This window comes from Giraffa tippelskirchi, chromosome 13 (assembly GCF_054371585.1).
Source record: "Giraffa tippelskirchi isolate mGirTip1 chromosome 13, T2T-mGirTip1v1.2.pri, whole genome shotgun sequence".
In the NCBI taxonomy this organism is placed as follows: Eukaryota; Metazoa; Chordata; class Mammalia; order Artiodactyla; family Giraffidae; genus Giraffa; species Giraffa tippelskirchi.
Window position 1 is genome coordinate 21,895,632 of NC_137287.1, and position 20,503 is coordinate 21,916,134.

General features: G+C 41.2%; 1 protein-coding gene across 3 annotated transcripts in view; it reads left to right on the top strand.

The window, feature by feature from the left end:
- The window catches only part of CDR2 (cerebellar degeneration related protein 2), a 29,866-nt gene extending 14,541 nt beyond the window's left edge, over positions 1-15,325 (top strand). For all 3 annotated transcript variants that reach the window (XM_081554563.1, XM_081554564.1, XM_081554562.1), the window contains exons 3-5: positions 12,003-12,151; positions 12,410-12,574; positions 13,383-15,325. In XM_081554563.1, the coding sequence (XP_081410689.1) occupies positions 12,003-12,151; positions 12,410-12,574; positions 13,383-14,247 (1,179 nt within the window). In that variant the 3' untranslated portion in view covers positions 14,248-15,325. The remainder of the gene's footprint in view (positions 1-12,002; positions 12,152-12,409; positions 12,575-13,382) is intronic.
- The last annotated feature ends 5,178 nt before the right edge of the window (positions 15,326-20,503 follow it).

Consider the following 20,503-nt stretch of genomic DNA (forward strand, 5'->3'; position numbering starts at 1 on the left):
CCCATTTTCCACTGAAACTTTGAAGGCTGTTGCTGTGTTTATTCATGGCCTTTCAAACATAGTAGATAATCAATGAGTACTTGTTCAAATCAGTATCTTAACAGAGGACAGATAAGCAGTTTACGAAGCACTTCCATTAATTCCTGAATGTTTCCACCTCTGGAGATTTTGAAAGGAAGTGGAAGGAGCTCTGACCTCAGTGTTAGAAGATTCAGACTTAAACCCTCAATTCCATAGCAAATAGCTAGACTTTCAGTTCAATTCAGTTCGGTTGCTCCGTCATGTCCGACTCTTTGTGACCCCATGGACTGCAGCACACCGGACTTCCCTGTCCATCACCAACTCCCGAAGCTGGTTCAAACTCATGTCCATCATGTCGGTGATGCCATCCAACCATCTCATCCTCTGTCATCCCCATCTCCTCCCACCTTCAATCTTTCCCAGCATCAGGGTCTTTTCAGATGAGTCAGTTCTTCGCATTAGGTGGCCAAAGTACTGGAGTTTCAGCTTCAGTATCAGTCCTTCCAATGAATATTCAGGACTGATTTCCTTTAGGATGGACTAGTTGGATCTCCTTGGAGTCCAAGGGACTCTCAAGAGTCTTCTCCAACACCACAGTTCAAAAGCACCAATTCTTCAGTGCTCAGTTTTCTTTATAGTCCAACTTTCACATGCATACATGACTACTGGAAAAACCATAGCTTTGACTAGATGGACCTTTGCTGACAAAGTAATAATGTCTCTGCTTTTTAGTAAGCTCTCTGGGTTGGTCATAACTTTTCTTACAAGGAGTAAGCGTCTTTTAATTTCATGGCTGCAGTCACCATCTGCAGTGATTTTGGAGCCTAAAAAAATAAAGTCTGTCACTGTTTCCACTGTTTCCCCATCTATTTGCCATGGAGTGATGGGACCAGATGCCATGATCTTACTTTTCTGAATGTTGAGTTTTAAGCCAACTTTTTCACTCTCCTCTTTCACTTTCATCAAGAGGCTCTTTAGTTCTTTTTCACTTTCTGCCATAAGGCTGGTGTCATCTGCATATCTGAGGTTATTGATATTTCTTCCGGCAATCTTGATTCCAGCTTGTGCTTCATCCAGTCCAGCATTTCTCATGATGTACTCTGCATATAAGTTCAATAAGCAGGGTGACAATATACAGCCTTGACATACTCCTTTCCCGATTTGGAACCAGTCTGTTGTTCCATGTCCAGATCTAACTGTTGCTTCCTGACTGCATACAGATTTCTCAAGAGGCGGGTCAGGTGGTCTGGTATTCCCATCTCTTGAAGAATAATTTTCCACAGTTTGTTATGATCCACACAGTCAAAGGTTTTGGCATAGTCAATAAAGCAGAAGTAAATGTTTTTCTGGAACTCTCTTACTTTTTCAATGATCCAGCGGATGTTGGCAATTTGATCTCTGGTTCCTCTGCCTTTTCTAAATCCAGCTTGAACATCTGGAAGTTCACGGTTCACGTACTGTTGAAGCCTGGCGTGGAGAAGTTTCAACACTACTTTGCTAGCATGTGAGATTAGTGCAATTGTGCGGTAGTTTGAGCATTCTTTGGCTAGACTTTAGGCTAGTGAATTACCTCTCAATCCTGTTTGTTCTGTTGTGTGATGGTGATAAGAGCGCTTGCACGACATTGGCACAGGGCTGTTCTGAGGCGCTGAGATTATATATATACACTTATATATATATGTAAGTGTATATATTTTGGACAGTATGAATTGTTGCACTGTTGATCCGTGTTTCAAGAATTTTAGTAATGAAAGAATCTTAATTCTGAAAAAAAATAAATCCTTTTCAATTACTGGAAAGTAGATCTAAATTAGAACAAGCAAAGCTTTTAATAGTGAGATTATAACTGGTTTTTATTTTCATATTTCATACTTTTTAATTTTTTCCTAAATTTCCTCCAAGGGAAATGTAATATTTTAATCAGGGGAGAGAGGATTTTCAAAGGTAGTGGGAAACATTTCTTCATTGTTGTAGAAGGTCATTTTGATACTAAATTCAGAAGAGTTGGGCTGTAATCCTTAATATAAGGATAATCCCAACACTACATAAAAGCCAACTTTCCATTCCATTCCTTATGAGTGTTTGGCTGTGTTTATCTTTTCCAGCATTCCAGGTCAGGGTTCTACAGTTGCAAATAGGTATTAATATAATCCTCTGGCCTTTTTCAAAGGTTTGCCTCAATTGTAAAGGCAGCCTACTTATAGCTTTTTCACATAAACCTGAACCTTATACTCCTAAAAGGTGAGTATACCTAAAAGGTGTACTCCTTGAGGTGACATTCTGTATATATTCTAACACATTTGGGAGACAACCCACAGAACTTAAACTTTGATACTCTTGCCTATAAGTTGACATTTTTGCCTATGATTTTGCTACCCCCATGTCCCCCTTCTGCCGCTGTTTTGCTTAAATATCCCCTCATCACTCTCCCCTATTTAATATGGCAAATACTTGTGTACTCAAGCTCTTTTTGGCACTTGAATTTTCGGATCTTCGCAGTCCAGGAAGATTTATTTGAGGCTGTGATCAAAGATTCTGAATTGAAAAAACCAGAACTTGGGAAGCATAGCCATGCCTTTAAATGAAGGTTAGAAAATAAGCTAACCCATTTCCTTGTAGAATTGGAAAAATTTGATTAAATACTAATTTGAAGTTTTAGAGGCCAAGCTTAAAGCAATGTCTGACTACATGGATTCTGATTCTCTGGTCTCATATCACGGCTTGCTGAGAGGGCTCAACATTTTTCTTAGAAGTTGCTGACCAGTTTAGTCAGACTTCTTTGTTAGGTAACCTATCACAGAGTCTTGGAGAAGTGAAGGGCTTTTCTGATTAGCTTTGATTAAATAATAATAGTAAGATTAAACTCCTACTACATGAAAACAAGCTCCCTGCCATTCTTCAGATTGTCCTTAAAGCCAAGTCATCTAAGACCAAAATAACAAAAGTTCTTCCTGAACGGTTTCATTGTGTTTTCCCACCCCCACCCTCCACAGGTTTTTATATATCAAATAAGTGGGACCTACTGTAATTTTCTAAACAACCTCTTTGTACTTATTTGCATACTGACATGTTTCCTTTATACTGGCCACAAATCTAATTTGAACATTGTATCTTTAAAAAGGTTCAATATCTTGGGGCCCATGTAAGAGAGACTGGTTAAAAAAAAGTCTGTTTCAGATTGCTGGGGCATAGCTGTGCCGTGGGGAATAAAGACAGAGAAATTGTCTGTAAATGGAGCTAGGGGGGAAGAATTAGTGACTAACAGGGCCATTTCCCAAAAGGGCTATAGCCAAAGCTCTTCACAGCCTCTCTGAATGATCCTCTCAACATTCCAGCAGTCTGAGTTGTGGTATTGGGCATGATAAGCTGTTGTGAAGAGAGATCTAGAAATTGTCAGTTACCAATATTTTTTTAGTCCCTATTGTGTATCAAGAATTGTGCTAAATGAACTAGATGTATAAGAGGCTTCCTTTCTTCAAGGAGGATTAGAAAGACTATTATGTTAACAAGTAAGCAATTTGGTTGTTTATTAAATACAAAGTGTTTTGAGAGAAATTATTCCATAATATCTTACGGAAAAACCCAAACGAACTTTTTGGCCAACCCAATGACAGCGTCCCTTGGAAATGGTACTGTTTTAAACGGGATGGCCTAGAAAGGCTTCTGAAGCCTTTATGTTTGCATGGAGGCCTAAAAGGATGATCTTGAGTGTTTTAGCCATCTTTATGCTGTGGATCCCTTTGGCTTTCTAGTGACTCTGTGATGACCCTCTTAAAATACATAAAATACACAGAATTACAAAGGGAATTGGTTATATTGAAATGACTATAAAAATGCTGAAAAAAAATTTCTGATATATTCAGTTCAGTTCAGTTCAGTCGCTCAGTTGTGTCTGACTCTTTGTGACCCCATGAACCGCAGCACGCCAGGCCTCCCTGTCCATCACCAGCTCCCGGAGTCCACCCAAACCATGTCCATTGAGTCTGTGATGCCATCCAACCATCTCATACTCTGCTGTCCCCTTCTCTTCCTGCCCTCAATCTTTCCCAGCATCAGGGTCTTTTCAAATGAGTCAGCTCTTTGCATCAGGTGGCCAAAGTATTGGAGTTTCAGCTTCAACATCAGTCCATCCAATGAACACCCAGGACTGATCTCCTTTAGGATGGACTGGTTGGATCTCCTTGCAGTCCCAGGGACTCTCAAGAGTCTTTTCCAATACCACAGTTCAAAAGCATCAATTCTTTGGCGCTCGGCTTTCTTTATAGTCCAACTCTCATATCCATACATGACCACTGGAAAAACCATAGCCTTGACTAGACAGACCTTTGTGGGCAAAGTAATGTCTCTGCTTTTTAATATGCTGTCTAAGTTGATCATAACTTTCCTTCCAAGGAGTAAGCGTCTTTTAATTTCATGGCTGCAATCACTACCTGCAGTGATTTTGGAGCCCAGAAAAATAAAGTCAGCCACTGTTTCCCCATCTATTTCCCATGAAGTGATGGGACCAGATGCCATGATCTTGGTTTTCTGAATGTTGGGCTTTAAGCCAACTTTTTCACTCTCCTCTTTCACTTTCATCAAGAGGCTCTTTAGTTCTTCACTTTCTGCCATAAGGGTGGTGTCATCTGCATATCTGAGGTTATTGGTATTTCTCCCAGCAATCTTGATTCCAGCTTGTGCTTCCTCCAGCCCAGCGTTTCTCATGATGTACTCTGCATTTAAGTTAAATAAGCAGGTGACAATATACAGCCTTGACGTACTCCTTTTCCTATTTGGAACCAGTCTGTTGTTCTATGTGTTTATTAATACATTAAATATCAAAATCAAATGGTAATCTAAAAACTGTAATTTCTAATAGTGATGAAATAAATCAGGATTTCTGCAACCACTATTGTGTGATAACTGTGGTTTCTGGTGGTGATGAAGTCCTAAGGATTCCTCATACTACAGGTGGTTTGTTCCTTCCACTCCTAATTGAAGAAAATGCTAAATTTCAGTTAGCAGTTACTGAAAATGAAGGTATAACTTTTCTCCCAACCAAGTTCTTGGATCCTCTCAATTCTCCCCAGGGACCTCAGGTCAAGAACTGCTGGATTAGATGGAGTCAGCCAGGAAAAGGGAGGCCCAGGGAGAGGGGAGAGGAGGATAATAAAGGCCCTAAAGGAAGGGGAAGCTTGCCTTAGCATGAGGCAACTCCACAATTTCAAGATGAAGGTACCCCCTGAGTGTGAAATAAGGACTACAAATGAAACTGGAAAAACCATTAAGAGACAGGAAAATGTTAATACTGAAACATAACAGATGATATTAAGGCATTGTTGGGGTTCTTAAAGGTATGATTTGAATTGTGGTTAAAATGAAGTGTTATCACTTAGAGATATATAAATATGTATATTTAAATTAAGCTGTCTTGGATTTGCTTTAAATTGATTGGGGCTTGGGGGAATAGAAGAGATGAAACAAGATTGTGTATTGACAGCTGTTGAAATTGGATGATGGATAGGTGAGGGTTTATTAAACCATTTTTTCTGCATTTATGTATGTTTGAAATTATACATTTAAAGTTTTTTAAAATGCAATAGATAAGCCATCTGTAGAGAGTGTTTGGGTGGACTGAGAATTTAGGAAGGAGCACTCACAATTAAGTAGTATATGAGGGCTTTCTTGGTGGCTCAGATGATAAAGAATCCACCTGCAATGCAGGAGACCCAAGTTTGACCCCTGGGTTGGGAAGATCCCCCTGGAGAAGGGAATGGCATCCCACTCCAGTATTCTTGCCTGGAGAATTCCATGGACAGAGGAGCCTGACAGGCTACAGTCCATGGGGTTGAAAAGTGTCAATTTCAGGGAATTATGACTATAGGAACATGTCACAGTATAACATGATAAACAGTGCTGTTGTGATACAGTTAAAATATAGCCTAATTTTATTGAATAACTGCAAGTTGTTCATTGTTGATCCAAGTGAATGTTTATGTCTCCTAGACCTACGAGAAAGAGACATTGGTTTGGAGGAGGGGAGGCTTGCAGGATTTTCCATTTCCGAGATCAACATTTCTCTAATAAGTGTGATCCACGGACCACTTATACTAACATCACCTGGGGTTTTTACTGAAAATACAGAATCCTGGTTCAGTCCCAGTCCCATGGACTCAGTTTTAGGGGAAAGGGGCCCAGGTTCTTGTACTTTTATAAATCCCCTAGATGAACTTTAGCACATGAAAAGTTTGAAAACTTAACTGTAAATAAGAATGAAATAGCTGCTCTTATTGAGCAGTTTTACCATTTGCAAGATGCCGTGCTGAGCCCTTCCCTCATCAACCTCACCGCAACCTTGTGAGACAGGTGATGAAGAACTCTCACCTTCAAAAAACTGAGTCACTTATAGGAGTCATCCAGTTAGAAGTGGCAAAGCGGGACACCAAACCAAATTCCAGCCCTACAGCCTGTGCCCTTAGCTACCCTACTGCTGCCTCCCATCAGGCCGTGTCTCTCCTCTGGTCACCAAGACTTCCATGGGAACTGGCCTCCCACCTGCTCTTTAGGGGCAGATCCTAAGGAGGATGTGAATAATCCAGTTACTGGGCAGGAATATCTCTTGTTGTAAATTAATAATTAGTGCCTGGTCTATGCTGCCTGCAGTGCAGGAGTTGCATGTTCGATCCCTGGGTCTGGAAGATCCCTTGGAGAAGGAAATGGCAACCCACTCCAGTATTCTTGCCTGGGAAATCCCATGGCCAGAGGAGCCTGGCAGGCTACGGTGCATTGGGTCGCAAGAGTCAGACATGACTTAGTGACTAAACACACACACACTATGTATTAGACTTTTAGATTGTTGTGAATTGTCCCAAAGAATACTTGAGACCTTAGTTGTTTAGTCGCTAAGTCGTGTCTGACTCTGTGACCCCATGGACTCAGCACACCAGGCTCCTCTGTCACCCAGAGTTTGCTCGAGTCTGTGTCTATTGAGTCGGTGATGCTGTCTTAATGATCTCATACTCTGCTGCTCTCTTCTGCTTTTGCCTTCAATCTTTCCCAGCATCAGGGTCTTTTCCAATAAGTCTGCTCTTCACATCAGGTGGCCAAACTATGCTTAGCATAGCCTTAGCATCAGTCCTTCCAATGAATATTCAGAGTTGACTTTCTTTGAGATTGACTGATTTGATCTCCTTGCAGTCCAAGGGATTCTCAAGAGTCTTTTCCAGCACAATTCGAAAGCATCGATTCTTTGGCACTATGCTTTCTTTAATGGTCCAACTCTTACATCTGTACAGGACTACTGGAAAAAACCATAGATTGACTATACACATCTTTGTTGGCAAAGTGATGTCTCTGCTTTTTAATATGCTATCTAGGTTGGTCATAGTTTCCTTCCTCAGTCATGTCCAACTCTTTGCGACCTCATGGACTATAACCCGCCAGGCTTCTCTTTCCATGGAATTTTCCTGGCAAGAATACTGGATTGGGTTGCTATTTCCTTCTGCAGGGGATCTTCCCAACCCAGGGATCAAACCCAAGTCTCCCGCATCTCCTGCATTGCAGGCAAATTTTTTATTGCTGAGTCACAGGGGAAGCTCTACTTGAGACCTTATACTTGACATAAAGTAGCCTGCAGAATGTCTGCAGCTGTTAAACACATTTCTATATTCTGAATCTTTTTCCCACTCCAGTGTTCTGAAGAGATTGAACACATTCCCATCAGTGACAGGAACCTGCCAGGACATTGCCAGCCAGAGGGAAGGATTAAGGGCACACCTCTAGGAGAGGCTGGTGGGGATTGAGGGAGTGAAGTAAACAGGCTTTCACGGGGGCTATGCCTTGTGCTCATTCCCTCTCATTTAATACTTTCAGTCCTACAAAGTGAAAGTCGCTCAGTTGTGTCTGACTCTTTGCGACCCCATGGACTGTACAGTCCATGGAATTCTCTAGGCCAGAGTACTGAAGTGGGTAGCCTTTCCCTTCTCCAGGGGATCTTCCCAACCCAGGGATCAAACCCAGGTCTCCCAGATTGCAGGCGGATTCTTTGCCAGCTGAGCCACAAGGGAAGCCCAAGAATAGTGGAGTGGGTATCCCATCCCTTCTCCAGGGAATATTCCCGATCCAGGAGTCGAACCAGAGTCTCCTGCACTGCAGGCGGATTCTTTACCAACTGAGCTATGAGGGAAGCCCCTTCAGTCCTACAAGGTAGTTACTAACTGATCCACAATTCATTTTTAATTCTGAACTAAAAACACGATTTTTTTTTCTCAAGTGCAGCAAATTCATTTGACAGCAAACCTTGACCTGAAGTCATGTGAGGCTGTCTGTAATCTTTACTCATACTCTTTGATGAGAATATTAAATCTTGATTACAGGGTGTTGCCCAGCCCTCACTGAGGATGGTATAAAGTGTGTGTTGTCTTCCTAAAATTCAAAGAATTTTCCAAAGCATTTTCAGCCGAGTTTCAGGGGTATGAAAAGGTATGAGAATGAAGTGTTTTCTCAACACATTGCTACTGAACTGTGTAACTAGATTTGAAAAAAGACCTCATATACTTTTTCAACTCTGCCACACTGCCATTTAAAGAGCCTGTTGAAAGTCATGTAGCCTGTTCTTTGAAAGAAGTCTCATTAGCTTTGCAAATACTTAACAGATGTGTCTGGGGATCCTCCAGAAAATATTTTTAAAGTCCTTTCTTTGGTCTGTTACCATTTGGTCATTGGTAATGCTTCAGACTTACCTTTTTCCTCTTTCTGGTTGTGCCCCAGAGAAATACTATGACAGTTTCAGTTGGAATAGATACAGTGTTTCATGGTCTTCAAGTGGAGTCGTGGCGGGTGGGGGTGGGGGGATGCAGGATGTAGGGAATCAAACTAATGTGACAGTTAGGCATTAAAATTGTGATTATTCTCCTTTATCCTTGGCCAGTTGGAAAGCACCCTTAGCAAAATAAATAATCTGGCAGATTTCTCACAAATAAGGAGGATTATGGTGACAACATTCTCACAGAATTAAAAATATTGTTGAATAATATTAAGTTAAAGTATCTTTTCCTGGTTAAATCAATATTTTTTTTCCTCTATTCTTTGTCCAGAATATCTCACCTAGAAGAAAGAAATCAAATATTTTTCAAGCAAAAATCATGTAAAATCCTCCTTTTTAGGCTTTCCTTATTTCTGTAAAACATATTTTTGCTTAAACTTTGATCATGTGTTCCAAGCTTTTTCTCTTGTGGGATTATCTTGTCTTGCTTAGATTTTCCTGTCAAATGTTAATTTTATGTGTGTTTTGTGCTTTGTAAGAGTTCAGTTCAGTCGCTCAGTCGTGTCCGACTCTCTGCGACCCCATGAATTGCAGCACGCCAGGCCTCTCTGTCCATCACCAACTCCCGGAGTCTACCCAAACCCATGTTCATCGAGTCGGTGATGCCATCCAACCATCTCATCCTCTGTCGTCCCCTTCTCCTCCCGCCCCCAATCCTACCCAGCATTAGGGTCTTTTCCAATGAGTCAACCCTTCGCATGAGGTGGCCAAAGTATTGGAGCTTCAGCTTCAACATCAGACCTTCCAATGAACACCCAGGATTGATCTCTTTTAGGATGGATTGATTGGATCTCCTTGCAGTCCAAGAAACTCTCAAGAGTCTTCTCCAACACCACAGTTCAAAAGCATCAATTCTGCGGCGCTCAGCTTTCTTCACCGTCCAACTCTCACATCCATACATGACCACTGGAAAAACCATAGCCTTGACTAGACGGACCTTTGTTGGCAAAGTAATGTCTCTGCTTTTAAACATGCTATCTAGGTTGGCCATAACCTTCCTTCCAAGGAGTAAGCGTCTTTTAATTTCATGGCTGCAGTCACCATCAGCAGTGATTCTGGAGCCCAAAAAAGTAAAGTCTGACACTGTTTCCACTGTTTCCCCATCTATTTCCCATGGAGTGATGGGACCAGATGCCATGATCTTAGTTTTCTGAACGTTGAGCTTTAAGCCAACTTTTTCACTCTCCTCCTTCACCTTCATCAAGAGGCTCTTTAGTTCTTCTTCACTTTCTGCCATAAGGGTGGTGTCATCCGCATATCTGAGGTTATTGATATTTCTCCCGGCAATCTTGATTCCAGCTTGTGTTTCTTCCAGCCCAGCGTTTCTCATGATGTACTCTGCATATAAGTTAAATAAGCAGGGTGACAATATACAGCCTTGACGTACTCCTTTTCCTATTTGGAACCAGTCTGTTGTTCCATGTCCAGTTCTAACTGTTGCTTCCTGACCTGCATACAGGTTTCTCAAGAGACAGGTCAGATGGTCTGGTATTCCCATCTCTTTCAGAATTTTCCACAGTTTATTGTGATCCACACAGTCAAAGGCTTTGGCATAGTCAATAAAGCAGAAATAGATGTTTTTCTGGAACTCTCTTGCTTTTTCGATGATCCAGCGGATATTGGCAATTTGATCTCTGGTTCCTCTGCCTTTTCTAAAACCAGCTTGAACATCTGGAAGTTCACGGTTCACGTATTGCTGAAGCCTGGCTTGGAGAATTTTGAGCATTACTTTACTAGCATGTGAGATGAGTGCAATTGTGCGGTAGTTTGAGCATTCTTTGGCATTGCCTTTCTTTGGGATTGGAACGAAGACTGACCTCTTCCAGTCCTGTGGCCACTGCTGAGTTTTCCAAATTTGCTGGCATATCGCGTGCAGCACTTTCACAGCATCACCTTTGAGGGCTTGAAATAGCTCAACTGGAATTCCATCACCTCCACTAGCTTTGTTCGTAGTGATGCTTTCTAAGGCCCACTTGACTTCACATTCCAGGATGTCTGGCTCTAGGTGAGTGATCACACCATCGTGATTATCTGGGTCGTGAAGATCTTTTTTGTACAGCTCTTCTGTGTATTCTTGCCACCTCTTCTTAATATCTTCTGCTTCTCTTAGGTCCATACCATTTCTGTCCTTTATCGAGCCTATCTTTGCATGAAATGTTCCTTTGGTATCTCTAATTTTCTTGAAGAGGTCTCTAGTCTTTCCCAATCTGTTGTTTTCCTCTATTTGTTTGCACTGATCGCTGAGGAAGGCTTTCTTATCTCTCCTTGCTATTCTTTGGAACTCTGCATTCAGATGAGAATATCTTTCCTTTTCTCCTTTGCTTTTCGCTTCTCTTCTCTTCCCAGCTATCTGTAAGGCCTCCTCAGACAGCCATTTTGCTTTTTTGCATTTCTTTTCCATGGGGATTTTCTTGATCCCTGTCTCCTGTGCAATGTCACGAACCTCTGTCCAGTAGACCAGCCTAAAATGTATTGGTGAACTTTAGGGGAACTAAACATATAAAGGATGGCCTGTACTCAGTTCCTTTTAAGAAAAGTAGTTTAATTGAGATTTGAAGTTTTTCATTTCGTAAAATAAACTTGTGGTATTGTGGTATAATGAAAACTATATATTCGACCTTTGTCCCCATGTCCTAAATCCCTTGTAATTTCCTGAATGATAGAATGAGACTGGTCGCCAGAGGAGCCGACCACATGATTAGAGGGTTAGACCTTTCAGCCCAGTCCCCAGCCTCTGCAGAGGGGACAGGGACTGGAATCAAGTTTGTTCACCAGTGGCCCATGATTTAATTAATCATGCCTGTGCCATGAAGCTTCAGTAAAACTCGGAAACGAGACTAAGGGGTTTCCAGGGAGGGTGGTGCATCTGAGAAGAATAAAGCTGTAAGTGTAAGTAAATCCCTTTCCCAAGCTCTGTGAGTTGTTTTAGCAGATTATTGAACCTGAGGGGAGGTCATGGGAATTCCCAAATTTATAGCTGTTTGGTCGAAAAGACGGGTGGTTCCTAAGACTTACCACTGGTACCTGAATTGGGGGCAGTTTTGTGGATCTGAGCCCTTATCACTCCAGGTAGTGTCAGAGTTGAAGTGAATTGCAGGATACATTCTATACTGTACCTGGAATACTACAGGTATCTTACATGTTTAATGTGTAACCTGGTCACAATTATCTCTTCCAGTATCTGACCAAGCAGGTGGAGCTTCTGCGGCAGATGAATGAACAGCATGCAAAGGTTTATGAGCAATTAGATGTCACAGCGAGGGACCTGGAAGAAACAAATCAAAAGCTCGTTGCTGACAGCAAGGCCTCACAGCAAAAGATTCTGAGGTAAATTTTTTAGAATCCCTTGAAGAAGTCCTAGGGGAAGTCATTTAGTGTAAACTAGAATAGAACATGGCTGTAGTGGGTTCAGGTCAGTATTGGGGCAAGCTTTAATTTAATTCTCTATGGAGAATAGAGATTAAATAGAAGTCTTTTCCAATTACAAAAGCCCAGTTTGAGTGGTTGGCAACTAAGCTCTCCTCACTGCTTATGCCTCTAATTTAATATGACAAGCTGCAATTGGCTTCTGTCTGTTCCTCACAGTCTAACTGAAACAATTGAATGCCTGCAAATGAACATTGATCACCTCCAGAGCCAAGTGGAGGAGCTGAAATCATCTAGCCAAAGGAGAAGGAGCCAGGGGAGGCATGACCAGGAGAAATCGGCACCCAGCTTCTCGTCTTTGAAAGAGCTGTATGACCTCCGCCAGTAAGAGCCCACTTTCCTTTTGCAAGCAGGAGAACATCTTGTGTCATTGGCACATTCTGGATCCCAGTAGATTAAAAGTACCCTTTTAGGAAATGCCACTTGGCTATTAGACCACCAGTGGTTTGAACAAAACCACTTAAACATACAAGTGATAGTTTTTGTTGTTGTTGTTCTTTAGTCCAATTGAAATTTCAGTAAAGCAAAATCCAGGCAAACAGAAGGGTGTTTGTTTTTTTTTTTCCTGCAGAAAAGCCTTTTACAATTTAGACTAATCTGTAGGTGTGAGTAAAAGGCTGTTCAGGTGATTCTGATGTATGTTATTGGTTTAAAATCACTGCAGCAATGGTTCTCAATCTTAGCTGCATATTATGAATCATAGGAAGAGCTTTAAAAAAAACAAACCCTCTAGTCCAGGTAGCAGACCAGCTAGGTCGGAATCTATGGGAGTCGGACCCAGGCGTCAGTATGTTTTAGAATAGCCCAGGTGATTCTAATCTGCAGCCAAGACTGAGCACCACTGGCTGTTCTGATCTCCTTGAACAGTCTCAGTCATACTACTGGTCTTTGGGAATGGATGTTCTGAAGCATTTTTAATGTTTAAAGAAAATTAATCACAAAAGTTGTGTTTTCTTCCATGTGTTAATTTGTCAGCCTCACACATTCATTTTAGCCACTGCTCTAGGGTGGAATAGGCAAAAAATCAGTCATATCACAGCTCCTCGAAAATACATAGTTGGAAAAAAATCATCAGCCTCCCTCTTTGCATTCTCCGTCGGCCTGTGTAAGAGTCTTTCAATATTTCCCCCAGGCACTTCGTGTACGATCATGTGTTTGCTGAGAAGATCACTTCCTTACCAAGTCAGCAAAGCCCTGATGAGGAAGAAAATGAGCATTTGAAGAAAACAGTGACAATGCTGCAGGCCCAGCTGAGCCTGGAGCGGCAGAGGCGGGTGACCATGGAGGAGGAATACGGGCTGGTGCTGAAGGAGAACAGCGAGCTGGAGCAGCAGCTGGGGGCCACGGACGCCTACCGAGCCCGCGCCCTGGAGCTGGAGGCGGAGGTGGCCGAGATGCGGCAGATGCTGCAGGCGGAGCATCCTTTTGTGAACGGGGTGGAGAAGCTGGTGCCAGACTCTCTGTTTGTCCCTTTCAAAGAGCCTGGCCAGAGCCTGCTGGACGAGATGCTCCTGACCGTGCCTGAAGCGCACAGGAAGCCTCTCAAGCGCAGCAGCAGCGAGACGGTGCTGAGCAGCCTGGCAGGCAGCGACATTGTGAAGGGCCACGAGGAGACCTGCATCCGCAGGGCCCAGGCGGTGAAGCAGAGGGGCATCTCCCTTCTGCACGAGGTGGACACCCAGTACAGTGCCCTGAAGGCGAAGTACGAGGAGCTGCTGAAGAAGTGCCAGCAGGAGGAGGACAGCCTGTCCCACAAGGCTGTGCAGACCTCCAGGGCTCTGGCCAAGGACCCGGCTGCCCTGAACGCCCAGCCCAAGCCCAGCACCCTCAGCTGGGACCCAGCCTCTTTAACCCCAGAGCCCATCGGCTCCCCCACCACCTCGACGCCGCCAGAATACAAAGCTCTTTTTAAGGAGATCTTTAGTTGCATCAAGAAAACTAAACAGGAAATAGATGAACAGAGAACAAAATACCGATCTCTCTCCTCTCATTCCTAAGTGAACCACCACCTCCACAACTAACTGGCCTGTTTCCTGTTACCTCTCTCTCCCACTCACACAAGTATGTGTCAACCCCAAAGCCTGATGTTGCTCCTGACGTTGGCCTCATTGCTTTGCTTATTTATTAGCAAATGCATAGAGTGAGGAAGGAAGGTGGTTCCTGGTGGCAGTTGTATAATCCAGTTTGTTTAAGCTCCTCAGGAAATCCCATGACAGACTGGCCTCTGGCTAGCGCGATGATTAGGTTGCACTTCCTTGAAAAGCCCCAGAACCAGTGGAGGGAGGCTTTGTGCCCCTGGAGAAGTAGGCCTGGAGGAACTGTAGTATATAGTATATATAATATAGTGTATATTATATAGGGGAAATGGCAGAGTTGAAACAAAGCTAATGCAATTCATGCTGCCTTTTTGCTTAACTTATCAAAACTATAGAAGTCAGACGGCTGCCACATGAAAAGGTCTTTCACAAACACTGTTGGATACTGTGAATTCATGAAGAAGAATGAAAGCTTTCAGGAGAAAGCAGGGGTCTCATCCAAAGCAAATGGCATTAACCAATACTCCAAGCCTTTGAGTTTGTTACATCTGCTACCAGTGGAACTGTGCCTGACAGGTAATCCTAATACATCTCAGTCCAGCTGAATACCAAATTGAAAGGGCAGGCTCTGGTTGGCTCAGTTAGCTTGTTAGCAGAGCCCTGGAGGGCCTTCTCCCCGCATTCAAATGTTTGTACTCAAAAGCTGTAGTGGCTAGGATAGGCAAATCATTCTTTTCTTAAATTCACACTAAAGGGGCAAGATGAAACCCTCGCTCCCACTGTGTTGTCTGAGCTGGCTAGCCCACTGGTCTCAAGCTGCTCCTACTCACTTCCTACCATTCCTGTACATGTTTGTAACTTGCTGCAGAAATTCCTATCTGCCACTTTATTAAACAGTGTTGATGTCCTGACTGTGGAAATACACTTGTCCTCTCACTTGCATACTTTTAATTTAAAACTATTTAAGAAAACTTGAGGTTCCATTTATTGTATATATTTTTCTAAAAACCAAATAAAATTACCTATGAAAATGAACAAATGGATCAATTGCTTGTTATTTCCATCTTAAGCCATTTTACTGTTATTACCAACTGTTTACTTTTCTTCTTCCAACAAAATCTCTCTGGGAAGAATTGATAGTGATTTTTTTTTCCATTTCCATTTTTCCAATTCTTTGGGATTCTGTAATAGCACAAATTCTGCTCATATTGATTTTCATTAAAATTACTATATGATTAAAAAATTTTATATGCTCTATATAATTTTCACTATTTTAGAAATGTCAGACTTGGTTCTAAATTAATAGCATTTGGCTAGTTGATTCTTAAAACATTTGATAATCCAGTCATAGGAAAGACACTTTAGAGTGTTCAAATGTTAAAATAAGCACTGAATCTAATTTTGCACAATGGCAAAGCTGGATTAATGGGTAAAACATTATTTCTTCAAACAGTATAAAGAGTTTATAGAGTGAGTTGTCTCATCTTCCCTGACCCTCTGACCTCCCAACCCTTGTCCTGTCCAATTACTAGTTTATTGGTGTATCAGTCCAAACTAGTCTGTGCTTAGATTAGTACATGAGTGTGCTTATATAACCCCATATTTTAAAATGAGTGTATCTTGCATTGTTACTGAACCATGCATCTTTAAACCATGTATTTTTTTTTTTTTAATTTACTGAAGTGTAGTTGATTTACAATTTTGTGTTAGCTTCTGGTGTACACCAAAGTGATTCAGTTATACACATACATATTTTTATATTCTTTTCCATTATCGTTGATTACAGGATATTAAATATAGTTCCGTGTGCTATACAGTAGGACCTTGCTGTTTATGCACTCTGTATGTAATAGTTTGCATCTGCTACCCAAACTCCTAATCAATCCATCCCTCCCCCATCCCCCCACCTCTTTGGCAACCACAAGTCTGTTCTCTGTGTCTGTGAATCTGTTTCGTAGATAAGTTCATTTGTGTCATATTTTAGATTTCACATATAAGTGATATCATGTGTTTATCTTTGTGACTTAGTTCATTTAGTATGATAATCTAGGTTCATCCAGGTTGCTGCAGATAGCATTATTTCATTCATTTTATGGCTGACTAGTATTCCGTTGTTTATATATATACCACATCTTCTTTATCCATTCATCTGTTGATAGACATTTATGTCTTGGCTATCATAAATAGTGCTGCTGTGAACATAGGGGTACATATATCTTTGCAAATTAGAGTTTTCTCCAGATACATGCCCAGGAGTGGGATTCCTGGATCATATGGCAACTCTATTTTTAGTCTTTTGTGGAACCTCCATAGTGACCGCACCAATTTACATTCCCACCAACAATATAAGAAGGTTCCCTTTTCTCCACACCCTCTCTAGCATTTATTTGTAGGCTTTTTAATGATGGCCATTCTGACCAGTGTGAGGTAGTAGCTTATTATAGTTCTGATTTGCATTTCTCTAATAATTATCAGTGTTGAGCCTCTTTTCATGTGCCTGTTGCCATACCAATAAACTTTATGACCCTTGCCAAATAGAGGAAAAATGGTGTTTTCCTTATTGTTTAGTTGTGCATTTATTAATAAGGTTGAATAGCTTTTAATCTGTTCAAAGCCATTTTTGCATTGCCCTTCGCCTATTAAAGAGCTCTAGTATTTAGGAAACTCACTTTTGTGATTAGATATTACATGCTATTTATCTTTTTACCTTGTTACTGGAATTTTGCAAAATAAGATTTTCATGTAGTTATATTAATCTTTAAACACGTTCTTTTTTTTTTTAATAAATTTATTTATTTTCGTTGGGGGCTAAATTACTTTACAATATTGTAGTGGTTTTTGCCATACATTGACATGAATCAGCCATGGGTTTACATGTGTTCCCCATCCTGAACCCTCCTCCCACCTCCTTCCCCATCCCTTCCCTCTGGGTCATCCCATTGCCCCAGCCCTGAGCATTTGTCTCATGCATCGAACCTGGAATGGTGTTCTGTTTCACATATGATAATATACATGTTTCAATGCTATTCTCTCAGAACGTCCCACCCTCACCTTCTCCCTCAGAGTCCTTAAGACTGTTCTATGCATCTGTGTCTCTTATTCTATCTTGCATATAGGGTTATCATTACCATCTTTCAAATTCCATATATATGCATTAGTATACTGTATTGGTGTTTTTCTTTCTGGTTTACTTCACTCTGTATAATAGGCTCCAGTTTCATCCATCTCAATAGAACTGAGTCAAATGTATTCTTTTTAATGGCTGAGTAATATTCCATTGTGTATATGTACCACAGCTTCCTTATCCATTCATCTGCTGATGGACATCTAGGTTGCTTCCATGTCCTGGCTATTGTAAACAGTGCTGCGATGAACATTGGGGTACACGCGTCTCAATTCTGGTTTCCTCGGTGTGTATGCCCAGCAGTGGGATTGCTGGGTCATATGGCAGTTCTGTTCCCAGTTTTTTAAGGAATCTCCACACTGTTCTCCATAGTGGCTGTACTAGTTTGCATTCCCACCAACAGTGTAAGAGGGTTCCCTTTTCTCCACACCCTCTCCAGCATTTATTGCTTGTAGACTTTTGGATAGCAGCTGTTCTGACTGGCATGAAATGGTACCTCATTGTGGTTTTGATTTGCATTTCTCTAATAATGAGTGATGTTGAGCATCTTTTCATGTGTTTGTTAGCCATCTGTATGTCTTCTTTGGAGAAATGTCTGTTTAGTTCTTTGGCCCATTTTTTGATTGGGTTGTTTATTTTTCTGGAATTCAGCTGCAGGAGTTGCTTGTATATTTTTGAGATTAATTGTCCGTTGCTTCGTTTGCTCTTATTTTCTCCCATTCTGAAGGCTGTCTTTTCACCTTGCTTATAGTTTCCTTTGTTGTGCAAAAGCTTTTAATTTTAATTAGGTCTCATTTGTTTATTTTTGCTTTTATTTCCAATATTCTGGGAGGTGGGTCATGGAGGATCCTGCTGTGATTTATGTCAGAGAGTGTTTTGCCTATGTTTTCCTCTAGGAGTTTTATAGTTTCTGGTCTTACGTTTAGATCTTTAATCCATTTTGAGTTTATTTTGTGTATGGTAAACACTTTCTTTTTGTGCTTGACAGTTGTTTGAACTATCTGAACTTCAAGTTTTCTGGGTTTTTTATTGTGGTAAAAATACACGTTAATTAATATATCTGAACCACTTTTAAGTGTACAGTTCAGACGTGTTAAATACATTCACATTGTTGTGCAACCATCAACCATCATCCATCCCCATAATTTTTACTCTTTAAAACTGAAACTCGGACTTCCCTGGTGGTCCAGTGGTTAAGAATCTGCCTGCCACTGCAGGTGACGTGGGTTCAATCCATGGTCCATGAAGATTCCATCTGCCTCACTGGCAGTTGAGCCAGTGTGCCACAGCTACTGAAACCTGCGCTCAAGAGCCCACATGCTGCAACTACTGAGCCCATGTTCCACAACAGGAGAAGCCACCACAGTAAGGAGCCTGTGCACCACAACTAGAGAGCACCCCTGCCTGCTGTAACTAGAGAAAGTCCATGTGCAGCAAGAAAGACCCAGCACAGCCATTAAAAAAAAACCTGAAACTCTACCCATTATACAGTAACTCTGGGAGGCAGGATCAAAATGGTGTCGTAGGACCCTGGGCTCACCTCCCCCAACAAACTCCTCAAAACTACAACTACATGGGCTGTTTTTTTGATGCCTTGGTAAGTGGAATTGTTTTTCTTATTTCCTTTTTTTTGTTAGTATGTAGAAATGCAACTGATTCTTGTGTTGACTTTGTATTCTGCTACTTTGCTTAACTCATCCAAACTTTTTTTGTGAAATATTTAGTTTTCTACATACAAGATTATATAAACTGCAAACATATTACTTCCGTTTTTTTTATTGCCTAATTGCTCTCGCTAGTACTTCCAATGCTATGTTAAACAGAAGTAATTATGGTAGGCATCCTTATCTTGTTCCTGATCTCAGAGGAAATGCCCTGATATCATCCTTGCATGGACATAAAGAGCTGAAAGTCACTGTCATGTCCAACTCTTTGCGATATAGTCCATGGAATTCTCCAGGTCAGAATACTGGAGTGAGTAGCCTATCTCTTCTCCAAGGGATCTTCCCAACCGAGGAATCAAACCAGAGTCTCCTGCATTGCAGATTCTTTACCAACTGAGCATTAAAGAAGCCCTTGCATAGGCATGGTTGACTTAATTCTTTACATGTTACTGGAACCCACTACTTATCCTTTTTATTCATATGCTATCTTTGTCAGACTTTAAAATCAATGCTTTGATAAGAATCTGGGGGACCATCACATGCTGTAACATCATAAAGATTTTATATAATTCAACTGTGATAATCCCTGGCCCTTTTCTTCTCTAGTAATTGCTCTGTTGCAACTTCTTTCCAACTACTTTTAGTAATTTATGTTTTAGTTATAAATCATCTAATTCCTCTAAACTTTGCCATCTCATTGTCTATACAAGCTTGTCATTTTCCTTCATTGATAGCTATTGGTATATCTTAATTTACATTTTTACCTCATGAATTTTTGTTTTTAAATATTTCCTTCTCTGTTCATTATTTTCCTAGCTATTTGAATTCAGTGTTTAACTCCTAGAAAAGAGAACTTTATTAGTGTTTAAGGCTTTGACTCCTCCAAGCCCCACCAGTTCATTTGCTCAGTCGCTGCTGTACCACAAGGGGCCTCCCCTTGAGTAGAGCTACATGATAGCTGGACACACTCCAGAAAAATTTTAGAAGATTTTTACTCTTTTCATACTCATGTATGTTAACAATTAGAACCAAGAACATAATATACAATCAACCTGTTAAACTGTCAGTACCAAATACTGTATCTTTTTTTGGAGGGGGGGGGAGTACATACACACACCATCACCTAAATCTTCAGAGATTAGTGGCTCTACTGCCCCACAGACCACAGCGAAAGTCTTCTTTTAGCAAAATTTCCTGTCTCACCCAATCCAGTTTAACTCTTAATTTTTCACAATCCTCCAAGGGCTGACTATCCATTGGTCGCTAGGGGCTAGCCGCATGTGGCAACTGAGCACTAAAATTGTAGCTATTCCAAACTGCGAGTGTGTTAAGTATAAGATGAAAAGTGAAAGTCGCTTAGTCGTGTCCAACTCTTTGCGACCCCATAGACTACACAGTGTATAAGATACCAGATAGTAAAAACTTGGTA